The sequence below is a fragment of the Muscardinus avellanarius genome, assembly GCF_963383645.1.
Source record: "Muscardinus avellanarius genome assembly, chromosome: 13".
In the NCBI taxonomy this organism is placed as follows: Eukaryota; Metazoa; Chordata; class Mammalia; order Rodentia; family Gliridae; genus Muscardinus; species Muscardinus avellanarius.
Window position 1 is genome coordinate 13127734 of NC_137799.1, and position 27054 is coordinate 13154787.

Consider the following 27054-nt stretch of genomic DNA (forward strand, 5'->3'; position numbering starts at 1 on the left):
CAAAAGTCGGGAGGAAAATAAATGTTTCTTATTACATTAATTACATTTGTGATACTAGACACCTATTACTACTTAATGGTTTAGCTAACACAGGACAGCATAAGAAAAGTTTAGTAAATTTTTGGCACTTGCCAGGAAAAATTGTAAAACTGAAATAAAAAATTGTAATTTGTTTACATTAAACATCTTACAGTGGAGTAAGAAACTGTATTGAAAACTTCATAAAAGCAGGTAAACTTTTTAACCCATTTATTTATTTATTTATTTATTTATTTATTTATTTATTTATTTATTTTTGAGTCCTGGGGGTAGAACCCAGGGGCCTCTACCTCTAGGCTGTACCCCCGACATATATATATATATATATATATATATATATTTTTTTTTTTTTTTTTTTTTTTTTTTTTTGGTGGTACTGGGAACGGAAACCAGGGGCCTTCTACCTCTGGGCTACACTCCCATATCTATTTTATATTTTATTTGGAAACAGGGTCTCTTGAACCAGCTGAGGCTGGCTTTGAATCGTTCAATCCTCCTGTCTCAGCCTCCCAAGCGCTGGAATTACAAGCGTGCGCCACCACGCCTGGCTCATACCCCCAACCTATTTTATATTTATTTGGAAACAGGGTCTCACTAATTTGCTGAGAGTCTCAGTAAGTAGCTGAGGCTGGCTTCAAACCTGTGTGATCCTCCTGTCTCAGCCTCCCAAGTTCTTGGATTACAAGTGTGCACCACCACGCCCGGCCTAACCCCTTAATGTTTTTATCTCATCTTTGTAGTCATTAAAGTCTTAAATCTGAAAATGCCTGTATGTTTTCAAGGTGACAAGAAAGTGAAAACTTGAGCTTGCCAACTCTACATTCTCTATATATATTTTTTGTTTTAAAATGTGCTTTCAAGCCATGTGTAGTGTCACATGCATGTAATCTCAGTATTTGAAAGGCTGAGACAGCAGGAGATTCAAGACCAGCCTCAGCAATTTAGCAAGGCACTCCACAACTTAGTGAAATCCTTTTGCAAAGAAATAATGGGTCTCCTGTGCTTGTAACTTAGAGGTAGAATGCCTCCAAGTTCATCATCAGTACCACCAAAAAAAAAAAGTGGTTTCAAAAGTCCCACACAATCTCACACTTCTATAATCCCAGTTATGGCAAGTGGACTGCATGTTTGAATCCACTCTCAGCAATTTATTGCACCCCTGTTTTAAAATTAAAATAGAGCTTTATTGTAGCTCAGAAGTAGAATGTCTCTGGATTCAATCCCCAGTACAAAAAAAAAAAAAAACAGGCATGATGGCACAAGTTTATAATCTCAGTACTTGGGAGCCTGAAGTAGAAGGATCACAGTTAAAGGGTTGAAAATAGAGTTAGGGAGTTTAAGAGGGAGGTAAAAACACCAACCAGGTTATCAAAGACCGCTACTTTACTCGAACCCAACCTGGCACCCTCCGGGGAGTCAGCTGGTTATGGGGAAGGGACCAGCGGGCCATGCATATGTAGAGTTACACGTAGTCCTCATCAGCCAGCTGAGTCGTGTGGCGGATCAGAAGTACCGTTGTTTTATAGGCATGTGATTCTCTCGCGACATCATGTTTGGAGTTTTGAGGCACTTGGATTCTCGCGATATCTTCGCTTCCAAAACACTGCCTCCTGTCCCTGTCACAAGATCACATGGGGGAGGGGAGGGACCCAACTTATCAACAAGTTTGTGCCCATCCTCAGCATCTTAGGTCCTCCACAATTTAGTGACACCCTGTTTCAAAATAATAAAATAGACCTTGGGGCGCAGGAGGTATAATACCTCTCTGTGTTCAATCCCCAGTACCATACACACAGAAAAATAAGAAAACCAAACTTAAATTTATAAATGCATGCAGTAGATTCTTTCTTTAGGATGAAAATTGCCCTACTCAAGATCAAAATTTTTTTTTAATTTATAATGAGATGCAGTTCTTGAATGTCTTGAATGTCATATTGGTAAAATATTTTTCTGTAAAGAGTGTCAAACCTAACTAGGTGTGGTGCTGCACGCCTGTAATCCCAGTACTTGGGAGGCTGAGCCAGGAGGATCTCGGATTTAGCTAGGTGAGTGTGTGTGCTTCTTTTCTGGAGCTCCCTCTCCTTCCCTCCAAACCCCTCTATCGTGCGTGTACAAGCACGTGCGTGCACGCGCGCTCGCACACACACACACAGCCTGAGGGTGTAGCTCAAAAGGTAGAATGTTCCTGGGTTCTATCCCCAGTACTACACATGCACAAATAAGAATAATAAGCCGGCCGGGCGTGGAGGTGTACGCTTATAATCCCAGCATTCGGGAGGCTGAGACTGGAGGATCGTGGTTCACGGACAGCCTCAGCTACTTAGTGAGGCCCTCTGCAACTCAGTGGGATAAAGGATAAAAAGTAGGGCAGGGGGTGTAGCTTGGAGGTCAAATGCCCCTGGGTTCCATCCCCAGACCCGCCAAAAAAAAAAAAGTAATAAGCCTTTTCATGCTGAACAAGAGGAATTAATGATGCTAGTTTTTAATGCAGTGATTTTCAACTGAAGATGCAGTCAGAGTCAATTATGTTAAAAGTACTCATTCAAAAGGAAAAGAACGAACTGAGCATGGTGGCACACACTTTTAATCTCAGTACTTGGGAGGTTGAGACAGGAGGATGGAGGGTTTGCTGCCAGCTCAGCTACTTAGGCCCTCCATTTAGTGAGGCACTGTTTCAAAATAAAGAATAAAAAAGAGCTGAGAGTGTAGCTGTAGGAGGAACAGTGCCCCTGGATTCAGTCGCCAGTACTGCAAATAATAATAATAATAGGAGAAGGAGGAGGAAGAAGAAAGAAAGGAAGGAGGGAGGGAAGGAGGGAAGGAAGGAAGGAAGATATTTCTAGACTGTCCCAAAGGATTTTGAGTTTATTTGAAGTGAGACTTGAACATTCAACATTCATATATACTCCCCCCCCCCACACTGGGGATGGAACACAGGACCATTCTACCTTCAAGCTACACCCCCAGTCCTAGTTTTTAATCTTTTCTATTTTTTGAAATGGTCTCCCTGAGTTGCGAAGGGCCTCGCTAAGTAGCTGAGGCTGTCCATGAACCCATGAACTGCGAGCCTTATTTCTCCACCTCCCGCATGCTGGGATTACAAGCGAGTGCCGCTATGCCTGGCTCATATATACTTTTTTTTTTTTTTTTTTTTTTTTTTTTTGAGGTACTGGGGGTGGAACCCAGGGGCCTTCTACCTCCGGGCTATACTCCCAGACCTATTTTATATTTTTTTATTTGGAAACAGGGTCTCTTAAGCCAGCTGAGGCTGCTTAGAACATGCGCGATCCTCCTGTTTTAGCCTCCCAAGTGCAGGGATTATTACAAGTGTGCGCCACCACGCCCAGCTCATATATACATTTTTAATTATGTGGTCTTTGAATCCTGAAATTCTGATTCAGTAGACCTGAGAGCATAAGTTTCAAAACTTCACAGTTGAGTGGTCGACTCTGTCAGCCACCTATGCTCTTCACTACTTAGATGCTTATGCCGGTTATGGGTTTCACTGTGTCATACAGCTTGCTAGTGAGACCATCCTGTGGATCTTTGGTTCTCCCCCTAACCCTAACCCTAACCCTAACCCTCTCTCCCTCCCTCCCTTTCTTCCTCTCTCCCCTCCCTCCCTCTCTTCTCCTCTCTTCTCTTCTCTTTCTTCTCTCTCTCCCTCCCTCTCTTTCTCTCTCTCCTCTCTTTGCGTATGTGTGTATATGTTGCACCTGGAATTGAGCCCAAGAGCATTCTATCTCCCTGTTATACCCCCAGCCCTATTTTAATTTTTATTTGGAAGAGAGTCTCACTAAATTACCGAGAGCTTTGCTAACTTGCTGGAACTGGCCTTGAACCTGTGCTCCTCCTGTCTCAGCCTCCCAAGTACTTGGATTACAAGCATGTACCACCACACCTGGTTTATAGCTTTGCTTTTAATGACCTCTGTCCTTTTATGTTTCTGTTTCACCATATGCCTCTCTTTTTAGTGTTATTTTCCTCACCCCTATTTTCCTGGAGGTCTCCTGTTAATTCTTCAAAATGTCCTTTATGTAGACTTGAGCTGAGAGAATTCTTTTCTATAACCACTTCTCTCTACCAGGCAGATTTAATTGTCTAGGCTCTGTGTTGTCGCAGAGCCTTTAATAGATGGTCTTACAAAGTCTCAGGTTTATTTATATTCTGACCTCAAAGAGCTAATACAGCTTATTCGTATGTTTTCTAAGTGTCTAATGATGAGCTTCATAGGGCAGATTCTGAGGTGAAATTTACTTCATCACTGATATGCCTACTATGCAGTCTGAAGACACTTGAAAATCTATTATTTTTCTGTTTACAAGTTCTTCTTCTCTGCCAACGGCTAAACTTGTTGAAGGCGTGGGGTGTATATTTAATTATATAAATTCTGTTTTTTCCCCAAAAGAATTTGCTGTAAAGACATTATCTTATCTTTGGATGTGCTGTATGTGATATCTGATATGTGGTATATGCCTCCTCACCCCCCCAAAAAAAAGTAAACAAATTGGTTGTGGAAAAAAAGAGCTAATTCTATTGAGTTTTATTTTTCTCTTCTGTTTTTTAGGTTACCAAAAGAGATGAAGACTCTTCTCTGATGCAGCTAAAGGAGGAATTTCGGAGTTATGAGGCACTACGTAGAGAACATGATGCCCAAATTGTTCACATTGCCATGGAAGCAGGACTTCGTATTTCACCAGAGCAGTGGTCCTCACTTTTATATGGTGACTTGGCTCATAAATCACACATGCAGTCTATCATTGATAAGGTTTGTAAAATTAGAGATGTTGATTTTATACCATTACTGTTACACTGAAGAGGGTTGGAATATAAATGGTCCTCTACTCACATCCCAGTAAAGCCATCTAAGTTGAAAATGCACTTAATAAACCTTAGCAACATGGCCTGCTGTAGAGCAACAGCAGATTTTTCCAAATTAACTTTTTTTATTGTTAACTTTCATAGTAAACTAAGTAATATAACAGGCAAGAAAATACAGAATATTAGCATAAAAGCAGCTGGTCTTACAAAGTCTCAAGTTTATCTGCACTCTGACCCCAGAGAGCTAATACAGCTTACAAATGTTTTCTAAGTGTCTAATGATGAGCTTCATAGGGCAGATTCTGAGGTGAATTTACTTCATCACTGATACGCTCACTATGGAATCTGAAGACACTTGAAAACCTATTAAATAGAGTTTGGCATGATGGCACACACCTATAACCTCAGTAATTGGGAGGCTGAAACAGGAGGATCACAGATTTACAGCTAGCCTCAGTAACTTAATGAGGCCCTGTTTCAAAAAATAAAACAGGCTAGGGGTGTAGCTTAGAGATAGACTGCCTCTGGGTTCGATCCCCAGTACCACATACACACATACAAAAAAAACCCTCTTATTTAGCTGATGAATTGAAAGCATTTGAAAATACAGGTATCATAAGAACCAGATTAAAAACCATTCTATTGGGGCTGGGATGTAGCTCATTGGCAAAGCACTTGCCCTGCAAATGCAACACACTGGGTTCAAGCCCCAGTTCCAAAAGAATCCTCCCCCCCCCAAAAAAAAAAAATTCTCTTTTTTGTTTGTTAGCTGCAGTCTCCAGAATCATTTGCAAAGAGTGTCCAGGAACTGACAATTGTTTTGCAACGGACAGGTGACCCAGCTAATTTAAATAGACTGAGGCCTCATTTAGAGCTTCTTGCAAACATAGACCCTAATCCAGGTATGTGGGAAGATACTCAACCACTTGTATATTTTATCTGCCTTGGAGGTAAAGAACGCAATAGGAATTACTACTAACCCATTCTTCCCCACCCCATCCCCTTGGTGCTTATTTTAGATGCTGTTTCACCAACTTGGGAGCAGTTAGAGAATGCAATGGTAGCAGTTAAGACAGTAGTTCATGGCCTTGTGGATTTCATACAAAATTATAGTAGAAAAGGCCATGAGACACCTCAGGTAAGTTCATTTATTGTGTTTCTGACTCCTGTTACCTTTAACAGAGTTTTATCCTGTTAACATCATAATAATGTTTGGTTAATGGACTTCTTATGTAACTTTTCGAAGTTCTTTTTGGTTATGTGGGGCGGAGTGGGGGGTTTGCAAGGAGGGCTGGAATAAAAACCAGAACCTCTTGCATGCTATGTCAGTGCTCTGTGACCCAGCTACAGTCCCAGCCCTCTCATAAGTTGTTTTTTTGTTTGGTTTGGTTTCTTTGCAGGTCTGGGGATGGAACCCAGAGGCATTCAACCTCCGAGCTACACCCCCTGCCCAATTTTTTATTTTTTATTTTGAAACAGGGTCTCACCGAGTTGCAGAGGGCCTAAATAGCTGAGGCTGTCTGTAAACCGTGATCCTCCAGTCTCGGCCTCCCAAATGCTGGGATTACAAGCATGCGCCACCACACCCAGCTACTTTTTTTTGGGGGGGGATCTTTATTATTTTGGGAGAAACTTAGTTTTTAGTGTACCTGAAGGCATTTCATAGTACACCAGGAATTGAGAGAGTATCTTGCATGTGAGCTCACTGAACTACAGAACGGTTTTGTCCAAGTTTTGCTCATTGATTCCTTCTGAATCTGAATATATATATATATATATATATATATATATATATATATATATTTTTTTTTTAATGGTCCTAGACGGAACCCAGGGGCCTCTACCTCAGGGCTATGCCCCTGACCTATTTTATATTTTATTTTGAAACAGGGTCTCGCTAAGTTTCTGAGAACCTCACTTAAGTAGCTGAGGCTGGCTTCGAACCTGTGTGATCCTCCTGTCTCAGCCTTCTAAGCGCTGGGATTACAAACATGCACCACCAAACCCAGATCTGAATGTTTGTTTGTTTATTTATTTATTTATTTATTTATTTATTTATTTATTTATTTATTTTTGGTGGTACTGGGGATGGAACCCTTCTGCCTCTGAGCTACACTCCCAGACCTATTTTATATTTTCTTTGGAAACAGGGTCTCTTAAGCCAGCGCGTCTGACTTCGAACCTGCGTGATCCTCCTGTCTCTGCCTCCCAAGCGCGGGGATTACAAGCGTGCGCCTCCAAGCCCGGCTTTACAGTTCTTTTCTAATGTGACAAATGGTCACATTTTTCTCCATTGCTATCTCCCAAATGAATCTGTTTTTGTAAAATTTATGGAATTGAATGTCAGATAGCTTCAGTGTGCTTTAGAGGAAGTTAAAATACAATCCTTATATTCTAATAGTAAGTTGCATTTATTGAGTTGTTAGTAGTCATTCCCTATATGTACTATTTTACGTATATTATTTTTAATTCTCACACCTGCCAGCAAGTAATTTCTCTTAAGTGAACTAAAATTTAATGAGGTTAAATAACATAACTATCTGGGCACAATATCACACGCCTGTATTCCGAGTATTTTGGAAGCTGAGAAGGGAGGATCATAGGCTCAAGGCCAGTGCATGTTAGCTTAGAGGTCCTGTTTTAAAGCAAATGATAAAATAGGACTGGAGGTATAGCTTAGAATGTACTTAGTTTCAATCCTTAATATCCTTCCTCCCTGTATACTCATACATAATAGCTAAGGTTGCCTACTGCAAAGTCTGTTATCTTTTCTTTCTTCTATCCCTATTTGACTTGGAAGATATGTGTGTGTGTGTGTGTGTGTGTGTGTGTGTGTGTGTGTGTGTGTGTGTGTGTGTGTTTTGGTGGTATTGGGGGGTGGAACCTAGGGGCTTTCTACCTCTGGGCTATTCTCACAGACCTATTTTATCTTTTTATTTGGAAACAGGGTCTCACTAAGCTGCTGAGAGCCTAAGTAGCTGAGGCTGGCTTTGAACCTGCACGATCCTCCTGTCTCAGCCTCCCAAGCTCAGGGATTACAAGCGTGCACCACCAGGCATGGCTGACTTGGAAGATATAACATTTAAATATCAAGTGAATGATAAATGTTTTCATAGTAATAGGATATAAAAATAAGAATAACACTTGATTATGATATAAATTATAGCAATTGAGTTTTTTAACTTTTGGGAAAGTTATATTCTACCTTTCCTAGGAAAGTTTTAAGTGAAACACACACAGAGAGAGAGAGGGAGAGGGAGAGGGAGGAGGGGGGGAGAAAGGGAGAGTGTGTGTGTTACTGGGAATTGAACCGTGTGTGCGTGTGTGTGTGTGTGTGTGTGTGTGTGTGTGTGTTTTACTGGGAATTGAACCTAGAGACATTTTACCTCTGAGTACACCTCCAGCCCTATTTTACTTGTTTGTGCAACAAGATCTTGCTGAGTTACAGTGGGCCTCCCTAAATTGGCCTAAAACTTACTGCAATCTTCCTGTCTCAGTTTACCAAGTACTAGGATTACCAGTGTGCACCACCAATGCCTATAGTCATGGCTTTTTTAGAAATGTTTTCAGCTGGGTGTGGTGGTATACACTTGTAATCCTAGTATCTGGGAGGCTGAGACTGGATTGAAGGTTTTTAGCCAGCCTCAGCTACTTGGTGAGGCCATTCACAGTTTAGTGAGACCCTGTTTTAAAAAAATAAGAATTAAAAATAGGGCTGGTGGTGTAGCTCAGAGGTAAAATGCTCCTGGCTTCAATCCCCAGTAATACACACACACACACACACACACACACTTTCTTTCTCTCTCTCTCTCTCTCTCTCTCTCTCTCTCTCTCTCTCTCTCTCTCTCACAAACACACACAGAAGTACTTTTTAAATTATTTTATTTTGAGCTTGACATAGTGGCATATACTTCTAATCCCATTACTGGGGAGGCTGAGATAAGAGGATCACAGGTCTAAAGCCAGCCTCAGCAACTTAGGGAGGTCCTTAGCAACTCAGCGAGACTCCCTCCCTGCGTGTGTCTGTCTGTCTGTCTGTCTGTCTGTCTGTCTCTCTCTCTCTCTCTCTCTCTCTCTCTCTCTCTCTTCCTTCCTTTCTTCCTTTCTTTCTCTCTCTCTTTCTTTCTTTCTTTCTTTCTTTCTTTCTTTCTTTCTTTCTTTCTTTCTTCTTTAGTTTGAAATAGGGTCTCACTGAGTTGCAAAGGACTTCACTAAGTAGCTGAGGTTGTCCATGAACCAACCTCTTAGCCTCTCAAATTCTGCAATTATAGGTGTGTGCCACCATGCCTGGCTCCCTATTTCAAAATAAAAAATAAAGTAGGGCTAGTGGTGTGGCTCAGAAGTAAAATGCCCCTGTGTTCAGTCACCATTACCATGAAAAAAATTTTTTTAATATTTTTTGTTTGAGTCCACAATTTTATGAGAACAATAGTTATAAGAATCTCTTTTTCATGAGCATTGTGTTGCCCCAAAGAAGGGCTTTAACATTTGAACTACTTTCCAGTAGTCTTCAGAAAAAATGTCTAAATAACTCATAGCATACTCGTCACCCCAGTACTTAGGAGGCTGAGACAAGAGGATTGCAGATTCACAGGCAGTGCCAGCAATTTAGTGAGTCTTTCTGCAACTTAGTGAGACCCTGTTTCCAAATAAAAATCATATAGAGCTGGGGGGGGGGGTAGCTTGGAGGTAGAATGCCCTTGGGTTCAATCCCCAGTACAAAGAAAAATAACAACTCAGAGTTATGCCAAATAATTCAACAACAGGAAACAACGGAATAGTAGTTTGAGCACAAAATTTCTTGTCTAATATAACAAAAGAATTAAGGTTATAATCCCAGTTAAATCCCAGCAGTGAATAACAACTGAAATGTTCACTTTTCCGCTTATTGAATGTTTTTCTTTTTGTAGCCTCAGCCAAACAGCAAATACAAGACTAGCATGTGCCGAGATTTGCGACAGCAAGGGGGCTGTCCACGAGGAACAAATTGTACCTTTGCCCATTCTCAGGAAGAGCTTGAAAAGTAAGTGTTGGAAATTCTCTTTAAATTTATGGGTCATTATGAGAGTATCATACATGTTCTTAAAGGAAGTTTACAAGCTAGACGTGGTGGCATACGTCTATAATCCAGCTACTTTGGAAGCTTAGGGAAGAGAATCACAAGTTCAAGACTAGCCTGAGCAATTCAGTGAAACCTTGTCTCCAAATAAAATAAAGCCTAGAGTTGCAGCTCAGTGATAGAGAATCTCAGGGTTCAATACCCAGTACTACAACAACAATAAAGCCAAAGAAAAGGTCATATTCTGAATTTTTAGATTGCAAAACAATCTTTTCTTTTTTTGTTTTTTGTTTTTTAATTGGTGCATTGTAGTCATATATCTTAATGGGGTACAAGATAGTAGAGTCATACATGCACACATGACTCTTTTAGCCCTTCTCCATTTCCCTTCCTCCCTACTCCCTCCTTCTCATGTTTGGCTTAGTGACTGATTTGATATGTTTGTGAATGTACATCATGTACATTAGGGAATTTTCTTTTCCCCCCTTCCTGTTCCCCTTAGTTAGGTCACCTTATTTGCTCATCTCTGATTTCTCCTTCTTTGCTTAGAGTTTCTCCTATGACCTTTATTCTCCCTAACTTCTGCGTATTCGGGACAGTGTTTGATTTTTTACTTTTTGTCACTGCCTTATCTCACTTAGCATAATGTTCTTCAGTTCTATTCATTTCCTTGCAAATGACATAATTTTGTTCTTTTTTATGGCTGAGTGAAATTCCATTGTGTACATATCCCACAGTTTTGTAATTATTCATCTGTTGAGGGACATCTTGGTTCCATATTTGTGAATTGTGTGGCTATGGACATAGATACACATGCATTAGCTTGGTAGTTTGGTTTCCATTCTTTTGGGTAAATACCCAAAAGTGGCATTACTGAATCTTATGGTAGGTTTGTTCCCATTGTTCTGAAGATTCTCCAAAATGTTTTCCGAACAGATTGGACTAATTTGCAATCCCACCAGCAATGGACTAGAGTTCCCACTTTTCCACACTCTTGGCAGCATTTGTCGTTGTTTGTGTTTTCGGTGATTGCTATTCTAATTGGAATTAGGTGAAATCTCAGGGTAGTTTTGATTTGTATCTCTCTGATTGCTAATGATATTGAACATTTTTCCATACATTTATTAGCCATTTGAATTTCTTTTGTGAAGTGTCAATCTATTGTTGTTCCAAATGAATTTAAGGACTGATTTTTCTATATCAGTTAGGATAGACACTTCACAAAAAAAGAAATTCAAATGTACTTGCCCATTCTTTGATTGGATTGTTTTATTAGTGGTGAGTTTCTTGAGTTTTCTGTATATTTTAAATATTAGTTTTCTATTGCAGGAGAAGCTGGCAAAAATTTTCTCCCATTGTCGGTTCTCTGTTGAGGTTATTGATGTTTCCTTTGCTGTACAGAAGCCCTTAGCTTTAGTGCAATCCCATATATTGATCCTCCTTTTAATTTCTTGTGCCTTTGGGGTCTTGTTGAGAAAGTTTTTACCTCTGTCTGTTTGTTGAAGTGTTGGAACTATGCCCTTTTCAAGGAGCCTTAAGGTCTCTGGTCTGATTTCTAAGTCTTTGATTCATTCTTGAATTGATTCTTGTGCAGAGTCAGAAAGTGAGGTTTATTTTTTTGCATATGGTTAACCAATTTTGACAACATGATTTGTTGAAGAGGCTTTTTTCTAGTGTATGTTTTTGGCCCCTTTGTCAAAAGTTATTTAGCTGTAAGTGTGTGGATTGGATTTGTTTCTGAGTCTTCTATTCTGCTCCATTGGTCTATGTGTCTGTTTTTGTTCCAATACAGTGACATTTTTATTACTGTGGCTTTGTAGTATAGTTTGAAGTCAGGTATTGTGATGCCTTCCTAATAGTTCTTGTTACTGAGAACTACTTTGGCTATCCTGTTTTTTTTTTGTTGTTGTTGTTATTGTTCCAAATGAATTTAAGGACTGATTTTTTTATGTCAGTTAGGAATGGCCTTGGTAATTCAATAGATATTACAATGAATCTGTAGATCACTTATGGAAGAATGGGCATTTTGATGATATTTATTCTGCCTATCCAAGAGCATGAAAGATCTTTCCATCTCCTAAGGTCTTCTCTGATTTTCTTTTCGTTGTTTTATTTTTCTTGTAGAGGTCTTTTACCTTGGTTATTTATTTATTTATTTGTGGGCATTCTACCTCCGAGCTGCACCCGCAGCCCTATTTTTTTATTCTTTGTTTTGAAACAGGGTCTCACTGGGTTGCAAGCCTCACTAAGTAGCTGAGGCTCAATGTGAACCATGATCCTCCTGTCTCAGCCTTCCAAAATGCTGGGATTACAAGCATGTACCATCAGCCCGGCTTTTACCTCCTTGGTTATGTTTATTCCTAAGTATTTTATTTTTTTGTATGATATCCTGAGTGGAAGTGTTTTTTTGGATTTCTTTTTCAGTTGATTTATGGTTGGCATATAGGAAAACTTCTGATTTTTTTTAAGACTGATTTTGTATATAGGCACTTTGTTGAATTTGTTGATCAGTTCTATAAGCCTTTGGTTGAGTTTGTTGGGTCTTCTAAGTATAGTATCATGTCATCTGCAAATAGAGATAGTTTTAGTTTTTCTTTTCCTATTGTACTCCTTTGATTTCCTTCTCTTGCCTTATTGTTCTGGCTAGAGTTTCAAGTACTATATTGAAAAGGAGTGGTGATAATGGACATCCTTGACTTGTTCCTGTTTTTAGGGGTAACTCTCACAGTTTAGTTGATTGGTTGACTGGGCCAATTGTATATTGCCTTAATGATGTTGAGGTATGTTCCCTCTATTCCGATTTTCTGCAGTGCTTTTAGTGTGAATGGGTGTTGGATTTTATTGAATTTTTTTCAGTGTCTATTGAAATGATCATGTGATTTTTGTCTTTGGTTCTCTTTAGGTGGTGAATTAAATAGATTGTCTTCTGTATGTTCTAGCAGCTTTGCATCCCTGGGATGACCCTACCTGGTCATGGTGTATGGTTTTCTTGATGTGTGTGGGTTTTTTTGTTTTGTTTTGTTTTTGTGTGGTACTGGGGATGGAACCCTCCCACCTCTGGGCTACACTCCCAGACCTATTTTATATTTTATTTGGAAACAGGGTCTCTTAAACTAGCAAGGCTGGCTTCAAACCTACACGATCCTCCTGTGTCGGCCTCCCAAATGTGGGGATTACAAATGTGCGCCACCACACCCGGCTCTTGATGTGGTTTTTAATGCGAATTTTATCAGTTTTAGGTCTAGGTTCATCAATGATACAGACCTATAGTTTTCTATTCTTGAGCTGTCATTATTTGGTTTGGGGTATTAATGTGATGTTGGCTTTATAAAATGAAAGAGTCCTATTTCTATTTCACAGAATAGATTGAAGAGTATTGGGATTAGCTCTTCTATAAAGGTTTTTTATAAAATTCACTTGGGAAACCATCTAGTCTGGACTTTGGTGTTGTGGTAGCCTCTTAGTTGCTGCTTCAATCTCTTTAATTGCTATTGATTGGTTTAAGTTTTCTATATCTTCTTGATTCAGTTTAAGAAGGTTGTATGTATCTAGAATTTGTCGGTTTCTTCTAGATTTTTTATTTTGTTGGAAAAATGTAGCTTTTCAAAGTAGTTTCTGATAATCCTCTGGATTTACATACTGTCAGTGGTAATATCTCCTTTTTCATATCTTATTTTAATAATTTGGGTTTCTCTTTCTTTTGGTTAGGTTGACTAGTGGTTTATTTTTTATTTTTTATTTTTTAGAAACCACCTTTTTTTTTTCTTTTCTGTGTTGTCTTCATTCTTCACTTCATTGATTTCTCCTCTGATTTTAATAATTTCCTGTCTTCTAATGGCTTTGGGATTTGACTGTTCCTATTTTCAAGGGTTTTGAGATATTTCATTGGGTTATTTATTTGATGGTTTTCTGTTTTTATGTGGGCTTTCCATGCTATGAGTTTTCCTCTTAATATTGCCTTCAGGGTGTCCCAGAGGTTTTGATATGTTTTAACTCTATTTTCATTTGTTTCTAGGAATTTCTTAATTTCATCCCTTACTTCTTTTATGACCCATTCCTCTTTCAACAGTATGGTGTTCAGTATCCATGTGTTTACTCTAGGTCTTTTTATTGATTTCTAATATCATTCCATTATGGCCTGAAAGACACAGGAAAGTATGTCATATATATATATACATATATATATTTTTTTCTTTTCCCCAGATCTGGGGATGGAACCCAGGGGCATTGACCTCTGAGCTATACCCCCTACCCTATTTTTTATTCTTTTTAATTTGAAACAGGGTCTAAGTTGCAGAGGGCCTAAGTAGCTGAAGCTGTCCGTGAACTGCAATCCTCCGTTCTCAACCTCCCAAATGCTAGTATTACAACCATGAGCCACCACACTTGGCATGTCATATTTTTTTAATTTGCTAGTTCTCAGTTTGTGGCCAAGGATATGGTCTTATTTTGGAGAAGATTCTGTGAATAGCTGAGAAGAATGTGAATTCAGCTGTACTTGGGTGGAATATTTTGTATATGTTTAATAGGTCCTTTGGTTTATGGTGTTCTTTAGGTCTGAGGCATCTTTACTAACCTGTCTAGAAAATTGATCTAACAATGTGAGAGGAATGTTGCAGTCTCCCATTATTATTATATTGGGATCTATGTGTGACTTAATATCACAAAAGATTTTGTCTTATGAAAGTGGCTGCACCTATCTTTGGAGCATAAATGTTGACTATTGTTATTTCCTGTTGCTGGAATGTTCCTTTTACCCGTAAAAAATGATCTGCTTTGTTTCCTCTGATAAGCTTGGACTCCACGTCTAATTAGTCTGGTATCATAACCTTGCTCCAGCCCTTTACCTCTAGTCTGTGAGTATCTTTCCTTGTATGTTCTGTTTCTTGCAGGCGTATTTCTCCTATCTTCAAGCTGGCTTCCTACTCTGTCTTCCAACCTAGTCTAGAACTTTATTCTAGACTATATTGTAAAAATAGTAATAATATAATAAAATAACCAAATTAATTGGTCACATTTTGTGTCAGTTGCCATTTTTAGTGTTTCACATGTTAACTCAATTTATCCATTTTCTTATTTCAGTGGCTTTTTACTAGCATTTCCCTATGTCTCAGCCTGCCTTTTTTGTTTGTGTGTTTGGGTGGGTGGTTGGGCGGATGGGTGTTACCAGGGTTGAACCCAAGGACTTCCTACCTGTAGCCCTATTTTACTTTTTTATTTTGAAACAGGATCTCATTAAGTTGCAGAGGGCCTCAATAAATTGCTGAGGCTGGCCACAACCCTGCAATCCTACTGTCTCTACTACCATAGCAGAATGCCACAGACTAGATAATTTATAATGAATAAAAATATATTTGGCTCATAGTTCTGAAAGTTAGAAAGTCCAAGATTAAGGGACCATATCTGTTGAAAGACTCTTGCTACATTATCCCAAGGTGGAAGGCAGAAGGGCAAGAGTACAGTGTGCAAGAGAGGAATGGATCTGAAATTACTTTTTTTTTTTTTTTTTTTTTGGTGCTACTGGGGGTGGAACCCAGAGGCTTTCTACCTCCAGGATATACTCCCAGACTTTTTTTTTTTTTTTTTTTTTTTTTTTTAATTTGGAAGCAGGGTCTCAGTAAGTTTCTGAGAGCCTTAATAAGTAGCTGAGGCTGGCTTTGAACCTGTGTGATCCTCCTGTCTCGTCTTCCTAAGCACAGGGATTACAAGCATGTACCACCATGCCTGGCTGAAATTACTCTTTTATCAGGTTATATAAAGAGCTCACTTCCATTATAATGGTGTTACTGTTTGTAAGAGCAGAGCTCTCCTTACCTATATTGTAAAGATCCCCCTCCTTTCACCTGATTGTATTTGGGGCTTAGTTTCCCAAAACATGAACTAAGGGACCTGTTCAAATCACAGCAACATTTTATGCCTAGTAATTATAACTAGTAGTAATAAAATGTCTGTATTACAGTTTCTTATTTACATGTGTATTTTCTGTTGGACTGTATTTATCTTGTTTATTCATTCTTTCAAGAGAGGTGTCCTGGGGGTGGAACCCAGGAGCCTTCTACCTCTAGGCTCTACCCCTAGCCCTATTTTATTCCTTTATTTTGAAACAGGGTCTTTCTAAGTTGTTTCAAGCCTCACTAAGTTGCTGAGGCTGTCCTCAAACCTATGATCTTTCTTTCTCAGCCTCCCAAGTACTGGGATTATAGGTGTGCACCACCATGCTGGCTTATTTATTCATCTTTGTATTTCCTACACTTAGCAAATATCTAATATGGAAATTCAATTTATTTATAACAAAGACCAAATAATCTACAGTATGTTTTTTATTCCAACTCCCTTTATACTCTCTTCTGCTGTCCAAATTAAAAAAAAAATGATGGCCATACAAAGGATTAGAGATTAGTCTCTCACTATATTCTCTTTGTTTAAAAAAAAAGTGTTGCAACTGGGTGTGGTGGGGCCCGCTTGTAATCCCTGAGCTTGGGAGGCTGAGACAGGAGGATCACATAGGTTCAAACCCAGCCTCAGCTGGCTTAAGAGACCCTGTTTCCAAATAAAATATAAAATAGGTCTGGGAGTATAGCCTGGAGGTAGAAGGACCCTGGGTTCCATCCCCAGTACCACCAAAAAAAGAAAAAAATGTGTTGCTGTCTTAGTTTATAGCACACCAGAAGTTCAACAAATTTTTTTTTCAATTTAAACAAGTTAGTTTTATCCCTCTTTTTTTTTTTTTTTTTTTTTTTTTTACTATTTATCCCTCTTGCCAAACAAATTGTAGATGCCCACCAGTCTCTCTTTCACTGTACAACACCCAGGCCTATATTTTATTCTTTATTTTGAGACAATATCTCCCTAAGTTTCGGAGGGTCTCTTTAGGTGAGGCTGGCTATGAACCTATGATCCTCCTGTCTTAGCTTCTCAACTAATGGGATTACAACATGGGCCACCATGCCTAGCTTCATCAGTCTCTCTTTAGAATAAGTATTTATATTTATATGGATATATTTTAGAGCAAGAATATGAGAATCATCTAAGAATTGCATTCTATGAACTGTCAACTGTTAAAAATCTGAGTTCAACAGATATTTTTAAAAGATTTTTATGGGCTCAGAACTCTTTTAGGCACTTCTCGTAGGAAAACAGGAAGAGTAGGCATGTAAATAAACAATTTAAGTAGTTTATTGAGCTACAGCAAGGAATTTGGATTTTTTTTCTGCTTGTAGTAGGTAGGCATTATAGGATCTTACTGAAATGGAATGATAAGAGTTTGGGATTTTAGAAATGTCACTTTGATGGATGTATGGACCAGTTAAACTGGGGATTGGTAGCATGGTCTGAAGACTATAGAAATGGAAATGATGGAAGTGTTAATATTTGGGATCTGTTTTGGAAGTAGAGGTGACAAGATGGACAGATTGAATTTGGGCTACAAAGAAAAGAGTCAAGGACGACTTTAGGGTTTGGAGCCTGCATAATTGAGTGGTGTCTTTTATGGAGTTGGGAAAGGCTTTGGGACACCAAAGCAGTTCCTTAAGCCATAGGAAACTTGAAGCTTACTCCACATCCATGCAACAAATATTAGACACATAGTATGCATAAGACACTATGCTGTGAGCTATATAAAGAGAGGTTCATAAAAAAAGAAAAATCCTGTTCTTACAGGGCTTATATTGATATAAAAGAGAACAACATAAAGCAAATCAATACCATGGCCATGTGTGGGGGTGCATACCTCTACTCCCAGTACTTGGGAGGCTGAAACAGAAGGAGATTTGAGGCTAGCCTCAGCAATTTCATGAGGCCCTCAGCAACTTAGCAAGACCTTGTTTCAAAACAAAAAGTAAAATAGGGCTGGGATGTAGCTCAGAGACAGAACATCCATTGGTTCAATTCCCAGCACCACACACTAAAAAAAGGGCTGGGTGTATAGCTTGAATGCAGAATGCTCTGGGTTCAATTCCCAGGACCAAAAAAATAAAAATAAAAAGCATGATATCTGTTAGTGATTGGTGCTAAGAAGTAAAATAACAAATGATAAGAAGAAAGAGAATGACTGGGAAAAAGAGTGAGAAGTTAGGATTTATCTGAGAAGGGCTCTCAGAGTATCTGTCATTCATTCTGTCATTTAAGTAGTGGTAGTGCAGGAGGGAAAGAAAGATAGCCACAAGAATCAAGACTTTAAGAAGCCCCTGTGCCCCAACACTAGTCCTTTGGCACAAGTGGAGAGACTGACCTTAGTTAGGACAGGAACTCTTTTGTATCTTACCATGGGAAGAGTATGTGGTTGCAGATGCAGGAAGGTTAGTGGAAATGGTGGTGGAAAGGTAATCCTCTGGTTTTATCTATTTTCTCAGTTAAGTTGAATGGAGTTTCATCAGTTATGGAGAAGCTATATTATGTGCTATGTTATGTGGAGAGTGGAAGGCAAAGGATGTTAGAAATGGAAAAATAAACATACTAAACAGGTGTGTTGTATGAATTTTAAATAATTGTGTGGTTTTTATCAGTACTGGGAATTGAACCCAGGGGCATTCTACCTCAGAGCTACACCCCCAACCCTATTTTTTATTCTTTATTTCGAAACAAAGTCTTAATAAGTAGCAGAGGACCTCACTAAATAGCTGAGACTGGCTGCAAACCTGTAATCCTCTTATCTCAGCCTCCGAAGTACTGGGATTACAAACATACCACCACACCCTGCCTCATAATTTTAAATAAATCTATTCAGCATGGTTGCACCATATTTCTTGACCAACATTTAGCTTTTTTGCTTCCAGACACTGAATAAGCAAAGTATTTGGTTAGGGTTTACCAGATGAGATGAGTTAGTTTTACAGGGAGAATGGGACCAGGGAGTTAGAGGTTTTTTATTTTTGTTTTTGTTTTTTAGTTTGGTTTGTTTCTTTTTTGTGGTACTAGGGATTGAACACAAAAGCATTCTACCTTCGAACTACATCCCCAGCCTGATTTTATTTCTTATTTGGAAACGGTCTCGTTAGGTTGATGTGAGTCTAACTACTTGCTAAGGCGTTCCTTGAACCTGTGATCCTCCTGTCTCAGTCTCCTAAGTACAGGGGGTATAGTTGTGTGCCATTATACCTGGCTAACTTAAAAGTATTACAAGAGAGGAATTAATGATAGATAGTAGATTCTAAGGTGAGGTAGGATAGGAGTGAATACTTGGGGGAACTCATAGATGGTTAAAAACAAATCGAGAGGAATTGTTTCAAGTCTGAAGTTCAGATCCTACATCCCGGCCTTTAGCTGCACAGGTGTTAGGCATCCAGTATGTATCCCTAACTTGATACTTACCTTTTCTCTCTTGGTTAAGGTTGTTTTTTTGTTCTTGGCAGTATGGAGGATAGAACCCAGGGGCATTCTACCTCAGAGCTCTACCCCCAGTCCTATTTTTTAGTCTTTTTTTATTTTTTGAAACAGTGTCTCACAGAGTTAGCTGAGGCTGTACAGGAACTGCGATCCATTACAAGCGTGTACCACCATGCCTGGCCTCTTGGTTAAGGTTTTACTTCTCCTAATTCCTGTCTTTTGAAAGCCACATACAAAACATTTTTTCTTGCCTGACCAACCTTAAAAGTATCTGAGATTATCATTTGAGGAGGTAAAGCAAGGAGCAGCTGAACAGTTTGCTTAAGAACTCTGAAGAGAAGAATGAAGAGTAGGTTTCAGAGAGCATGTTGAAGAAAGCACAGGCACTTCTGGCCCCTTCGTGCTCCAAATTGCTTTTCTAAGTATAGGTCTTTTCATGCTGTTTTTAAGTAATCATTGGTACCCCCAGTGTGTATGAGATGATGTATGAATTCGCCATCACCAATTATTGTTTTTTATTTATATATTTTCTTTTGTTTGATCTGGGAACATTTTGTCTTTTATTGAACTTCATCTTCCTCTGTGTCCACATGTGCAAGTGAGAGGGAGGGGGAGAGAGTTGGATAATGAAGCTGTTTATAGGTACTGAAGGCTAAAAGAGGAACTATTAGGAAAGCATTGGTCATCTTTAACACCATTTATATGTAATTACCATGTTTATGTATTACTATTAGACTAAGCATAATGATGACTCCAAATGCATTTAGCCTTTTTTTTATTCATGAAGCTTAATTATTTTACCATTTAAAAATATTGGAGGGAATATAGGACTAGGACTTTATTATAATGAAATTTTTATGTACAAGCGGAAAGGAATTTTTTAAAATAAAATCCAAGATCATTTTGTCTTACAAATATTATAGTTCCATCCAAAAATAAGACTCAAAACTTAGCATCAGAAAAGTTTTATCAATGCCGGGCGTGGTGGCGCACGCTTGTAATCCCCGCGCTTGGGAGGCAGAGACAGGAGGATCGCGCAGGTTCGAAGCCAGCCGCGTGCGCTGGCTTAGGAGACCCTGTTTCCAATAAAAATGTAAAAATAGGTCTGGGAATGTAGCCCGGAGGTAGAAGGGCTTCTAAGAACCCCAGTACCACCAAAAAAAAAAAAAAAAAGAAAAGTTTTATCAAAATACTTTTTACTTTAGGCATAAAGTGCTCTCAAAAATACGAAATTTGCTAACAACTGAGAATGCTTTAAACTCTTTCATTACCTTTCCTTTTCCTATTATATTCCCAATTAAATTTCATGTGGGTTCCCACCATTTTTATGTAGTGTGCTTCATATTTCAATTATAGAAGGTTTTCAAACATTCTTTTTCTACTCCATAAAAATCTTCTTTGTTGGGAGACTGAAACTGGAAAATTGCAGGTTTGAGGCTAGTCTTAGTCTTAGCAAGATCCAGTTTCAAATGAATGAATGGAAGGAAGGAAGGAAAGAAAGAAAAGAAAAGAAAGGAAGGAAGGAAGGGTTGGGATGTAGATTAGTATAGAATGCACTGGTGTTCAATCCCCAGTAACAACAACTACAAAACGTCTTTGAACATGAGTGTACTTTTTTGCTTGCTATATCAATTATGTGGCTACATATAAATGAATGGTATATATATATTTTCATGTGGCATTTGTCACAGTAGATGTGTGGGGACGTGGGGGGTGGGGATTGAACCCAGGGACATTCTACTTCCGAGCTACACTCCCAGCCTTTTTTATTTTGAAACAAGTTCTCTCTAAGTTAGTGCATAGTCGCCTCAAACCTGCAATCCTCCTGCTTGAACCTCCCAAGTACTGGGATTACAGATGTGTACCACCATACCTGGTTTGTCACAGTAGAATTTAATGTAGACCGTGTTTGATATTTAGCTGAAGAAACTTTTTTTCAAAGCTGATTTCTTTTTTAAAAAAATATTTTCCCATTGTCTTTTTCTTCAGAGTAAGATTTAGAGCAATATTCACCAATATGTTGATTGTTTTTAAACAGGTATCGATTAAGGAACAAAAAGATCAATGCAACTGTAAGAACATTTCCTCTTCTAAATAAAGTTGGTGTAAACAACACTGTCACAACCACAGCCGGAAATGTCATTTCTGTCATAGGAAGTACTGAAACAACGGGGAAAATTGTTCCAAGTACTAATGGAATTTCAAATGCAGAAAACAGTGTTTCCCAGCTAATCCCACATAGTACTGACAGTACTTTAAGAGCTCTGGAGACTGTGAAGAAAGCAGGGAAGGTTGGCTCTAATGGTCAGAATGCTGCTGGGTCCTCTGCAGAGTCTGTAACTGAAAAGTAGGTATTAGGTGAACATGATTAATGAGTTCTTTGTTTTTAGAAACACCTAAGGTTTTTTTGTGTTATTGTTTTAATCCTGAAGAATAGAAATTAGGTAGAATTTTTATGCAGAATGTTTCATGTAGTAAAAAAAAAGCACTAAAAACAAAAAAATTGTCTTAATTCTTGCTCTGCAACTGAATAGCTCTATAAATTTGGAAAGTCGCTTCAACTCTGAATTTTGTTTCCGCAACTGTGCGCTAAAGAGGTTGGACTAGAATTGGGTTTTTTATACCTTATTTCCTTGAACTTCAGGATTGATTCCATAGAAGCACCAGACAGGAACTCAGTAGAAACCTGAACAGGTAAGGGGCTGAGCCTCTTAACCCCATTTCAATCAGAACACTTGTACTTCACACTCGATAATGATGTATAGTAAGTAGTAAAGGGGAATCTTTGGAGTCACTCTCTCAGGGCCACGATTGCAGCCTACTGTGTCCTAGCCATTTGATCTTAAGTCAGTTATCGAATCCCATTCATTCATAAAATTAGAATATATACTTCCTGGGCTGGCAATATAGCTCAGGGTTAGAGCATTTGCCTAGCATTTCAAGGCCCTGGGCTTTATTCTCATCATGACGCACATATGTGCACGTGTATACGCACGCGCGCGCACACACACACACACACACACACACACAGAATTCCTACTTAATATAGGCAGATTTGTGAGAATTAAATCAGTTTATTGCATTGTACTTTAAGCAGTGCGTGCCACTTAGTAAGCATTCAATAAATAACTGCTTCATTATTATTACCAGCATTAGTATTCTTGGGTGTCAGCATAAAACTTCATTTAGCAAAGAGTTTTGTTTTCTTTAGAAAAAAAAAGTTCTTGAGGCTAGGGACGTAGCTCAGTGGTAGAGCACTTGCCTGTCATCCGTGAGGAACTGGGGGTTTGATCTCTAGCACTACCACAATACCTCAAAACCAAAAAACATTTGAAAACTTCAGATGCTATGAAAAGTTATGTCTGCTTCTAAAATCTTATACTTTGATATTCCTTTGAGGTTTCAGATCTTGAGTTAAAAGCATGTTCAGATTTCGTTGCCCATAAGTCATCTGTTAGTATCTGTTATATGCCTGCTCTGCTAGACACAGTGAACTGCTAGTGACTTCGTGTAATAAAGGATCGATGAGTAAGCAGTCATACTCTCTACTTCTTCAGTTTAGCATATGATGAGGGAGATTGTATACTCAAGGGCCCTAATGATCTTCACCAGAAAAGATTTTAAAACAGATATGTCAAAAACATTGTCTAGTCAACAGATGTCACTTGTATGCTCATTCTGAGCTCTGATTTTGGCACAGTTGGAAATACATGAGACTTAAGATTATCATACTGGAGTTGGATTAAAGGATAAGAAAATTCTATCTTGTTGGGGTAAATATGGGAGAAGAGTTCATATAAATAAGCGATAAAATGGGTTAAGTAATTTGGTATGTGTATGGAACATTGAGAAGACCAGCCTTTTAGAACTAAAGGGTTTTGTTAGGGACTGATATAAAATAAAATAAGATTGGATAAAATGACAACAAATTCTAAAGAGCTTATGGTATATAGTTTTTCTTCTTTTACTTTAGTTAAATATGTTTAAGAAATGAGTTTTTGAAAATTTTTGACAAGGTAATGTAAAAATGTTCCATACAGTGGGCAATGTACAGCCATAAAAAAGTAATGAAGTACTTTTATGCGCTACAATATGGATGAAACTTGAAGACATTATGCCAAGTGAAAAAAGTCAAGAACAGAAGGTCACCTACATTATTTCATTTACATAAAATGTCAAAAACGGGCAAATCCGTAGAGACAGAAACTAGATTAGTTGTGACTAGGGGCTGAGGGTGGGGTGAGAATGGGGATTGGATTCTAATGGGTACAGACAGGTTACTCTAGAGGATGTATTTACTACTGCGTATTGAATCCAGAGCCATTATACCTCTAAGTTACACTTCAGCCTTTTTTATTTATTTATTTATTTATTTATTTATTTATTTATTTATTTATTTATTTATTTTTGTGGTACTGGGGATGAAACCTAGAAGGCTTTTCTACCCCTGGGCTATACTCCTAGACCTATTTTATACTTTATTTGGAAACAAGGTCACTAAGTTACTGAGAGCCTCACTCAGTTGCTGAGGATGGCTTCAAACCTGCACTATCCTCCTGTCTAGCCTCTCAAGCGCTGGCATTACAAGCGTGTACCACCACGTCCAGCAGCCTTTTTTATTTTAAAACAGGGTCTTGAGAGAGTCTGGCCTCTTTTTTTTTTTTTTTTTTTTTTTAATACTGGGAATTGAACCCAGGAGCATTCTATCTCCCAGCTATACCCCCAGTCCTCTTTTTTATTCTTTATTTTGAAACAGCATCTCTCCAAGTTGCAAAGGACCTAAGTAACTGAGGCTGTCCTTGAACCTGCAATCTTCCTGTCTCAGCCTTTCAAGTACTACGTTTATAAGCATGTGCCACCATGCCTCTTTATCTCATTTAAAAAGGAACTAGTGAGAAAAAATTTTATAAGTAAATCAGTTAACTATTTCTTTAAGTATTATGGATCACACATGTGTGCTAAACACTAGGTCATTTATAAAGCCAATGAAAACTAGATATACTCCCTTGTCTCTGAGGGTCTTTCAGTGTAGTTTGGGAGATACATAAACAGGTATCATACACTATACTATAAAGGTTCTGTAATTGTGTTGAGAAGAGAAAGAAAAACTAATTCTATAGGGAGACATATCGGAAGGTTACTTTGAGGTGAATAATGACACCTGAGCGATTTCCATAAGCATGGATAATAAGACAGGAAGATTGTTGTGGATAAGAGGAAGCAGCATAGGCAAAAACCAGGACTGCTTGAAAGGATAGCCTAGACTCCTGTGAGTCATCTAGGATAAAACTGTGCAGTCAGCCACTTCCCTGACTAGGATGGGGATGCAGATTAGCTGAATTTTGGGGATAGCTTGCATGATTTCATGATGCTATTTTTAACTTCTATGAATTTTGATGCCAATTTTGGTAAGTCTTAAGAATTTGCCATTTGAAACTACTAATCCAAATTGTATATAATCTTTTGACATGGAAGGACTAGATGATTGATATAAAGCATTTACCATAGTGCCTAAAATATTCAGTAACTGCCTTATAAATATTAGCTGTTATTGTTAAAAGGAAATCCTAATCATTTTATTCTATTTAACTTAAAGAATAGGCACAAGCCTAAGATAACTTTAAACTGTAAGCCAAAGCATTTCTCCTTTATTACCTATATTTGAATGTACAATTACATAGAAGTAAACATCTTCTAGACTAATATACTGAGCTAGACTGCGTGTGTGTGTGTGTGTGTGTGTGTATGTATGTGTGTGTGTGTGTGTGTGTTTACTAGGGATTGAATTGAACCCATGGGAAATCTCCTACTGAGCTATATCCTCAGCCCTATTTTATTTTTTATTTTGAAACAGGATCTTACTAAGTTGCTGAAGGTCTTGCTAAGTTGCTGAAACTGTCCTTAAACCTGCAGTCCTCCTATCTCAGTTTCCCAAGTATGGATTATAGGTGTGTCCCACTACATCCAACATACTATAGTTCTATAAGGACTTTTTGGATGGAAACCCCCTCCAATCTATTCCCGATGCAACATATTGAACTTCCGCATAATTAACAATGTCATTTTCTTAAATCACATATTTAAAATTCAGTCAAAGTTTGACGTCTTATAAGGGGACAAGAAAGCTATTAGATCTGCTGGAGCTGGTTACTTGGTTAGTCAACCAAAAAAAGTATTTTGGGTTTAAAAGAAAAGGCAAACAGTTTGCATATTTTGTATCCATTTAATGAGTTGCCATTTTGTTTGCATTTTCATTCATCCAGTAGATATTTACTGAGTACTTACTGTGTGCCAGGAACTATTGTAGGTACCAGGGACTTATAGGTGAATAATACAGACAGAAATGGTCTTCCCTTAAGATTATATTTCAGGTAATCTAACTTAATTTCTAGTAGGAAAAATCTGTTTAAAGCATGGGAAAGAACTAATGAGTCACCTTAATACCTAGGATTTGTTTCTATTTATTGTTGCCCTCACCAGTCTTTTACTGTGATCTTGTAAATTAATAGTATAAGGTAGTAGTGAAAATCCTTGTTTTATGTCACTGGAAATATCTAAAATGTTTTCTATTAGTGGTTTCAGCATTTAATTTTATAAAAAGTTTCTACTGAGGAAGACCTACCTGTTGTAGATATTGACTTAATGTTTGCCCTTTGTTATGTTTTCTCTCCAGTAAAATTGGTTCTCCACCGAAGACTCCTGTAAGTAATGTAGCTGCTACCTCAGCTGGGCCTTCTAATGTTGGAACAGAGCTGAATTCTGTGCCTCCAAAATCCAGCCCATTTCTAACTAGAGTACCAGTATATCCTCAGCATTCTGAAAACATTCAGTATTTTCAAGATCCAAGGACTCAGATACCCTTTGAGGTCCCACAATACCCACAGACAGGTAAGTAATTTTTTTTTTTTTTTTTTTTTTTTTTCCCCCGGTACTGGGGATTGAACCCAGGGGCATTCTATCTCCAAGTTCCACCCCATTTTTAAAATTTTTATTTTGAAACAGTCTCACTAAGTTGTGCAGGTCCTCACTAAGTAGCTGAGGTTGGCCAAGAACCTGTGATCCTTTTGTCTCAGCCTCCAACTACTGAGACTACAAAGTATGGGCCACCATGCCTAGTTAATTTTACACTTTTTTTTTTTTTTAATGCGCTACTGGGGATAGAACTCAGGGGCACTGTACCTCTGAGCTGTACCCTCAGCCCTAATTTTTTAGCTTATTTTATGAAACGGTCTCACAGAGTTGTGAAGGGCCTTGCTAAGTAAGTGAGGCTGTCCACGGATTGTGATCCTCTGGTCTCTGCCTCCCAAATGCTGGGATTGCAAGCATGCACTACCACATTTCTAAGGAAAAAAGAAACTGTAATCTAATGTTTGTTAGATAAATCAGTGAATCACTTAATGTATCTAAAATGTCTACATTAGGCCCAACATAGTGGTACATGCCTATAATGCCAGTACTTGGGAGGCCGAGACCAGATGATCAAAGGTTCAAAGCCAGCCTCAGCAACTTAGCCAGACTCTTAGCAAATTAGTGAGACTTGTTTCCACATAAAAGTAGAACAGGACAGAGATGTAACTCAAATGGAAAGCTCCTGGGTTCAATTCCTCATACCACAAAAAATAAAATAAAATGTATACATTAATAAAATAACTCTTTGAACTGTGTAACTCATAAATTTTCTTGCTGCCCTAAGAATCTTGTTACCAGTATATTTTTTTATTTACATATGCCTTGTGCATGCACAAGGGGCACAAGTGATAGGTAACTCAAAGGGGTGATTAGAACATGAACTTACATATCATCTTAACAGT

General features: G+C 38.4%; 1 protein-coding gene across 3 annotated transcripts in view; it reads left to right on the forward strand.

Moving 5' to 3' along the window:
* Positions 1-27054, forward strand: part of RC3H2 (ring finger and CCCH-type domains 2) — a gene marked incomplete at both ends in the record, with an annotated part of 51225 nt that overhangs the window by 12196 nt on the left and 11975 nt on the right. For all 3 annotated transcript variants that reach the window (XM_080709153.1, XM_080709154.1, XM_080709155.1), the window contains 6 exons: positions 4607-4807; positions 5630-5762; positions 5880-5998; positions 9771-9883; positions 21282-21590; positions 25917-26131. In XM_080709153.1, coding sequence (XP_080565279.1) covers positions 4607-4807; positions 5630-5762; positions 5880-5998; positions 9771-9883; positions 21282-21590; positions 25917-26131 — 1090 coding nt within the window. The remainder of the gene's footprint in view (positions 1-4606; positions 4808-5629; positions 5763-5879; positions 5999-9770; positions 9884-21281; positions 21591-25916; positions 26132-27054) is intronic.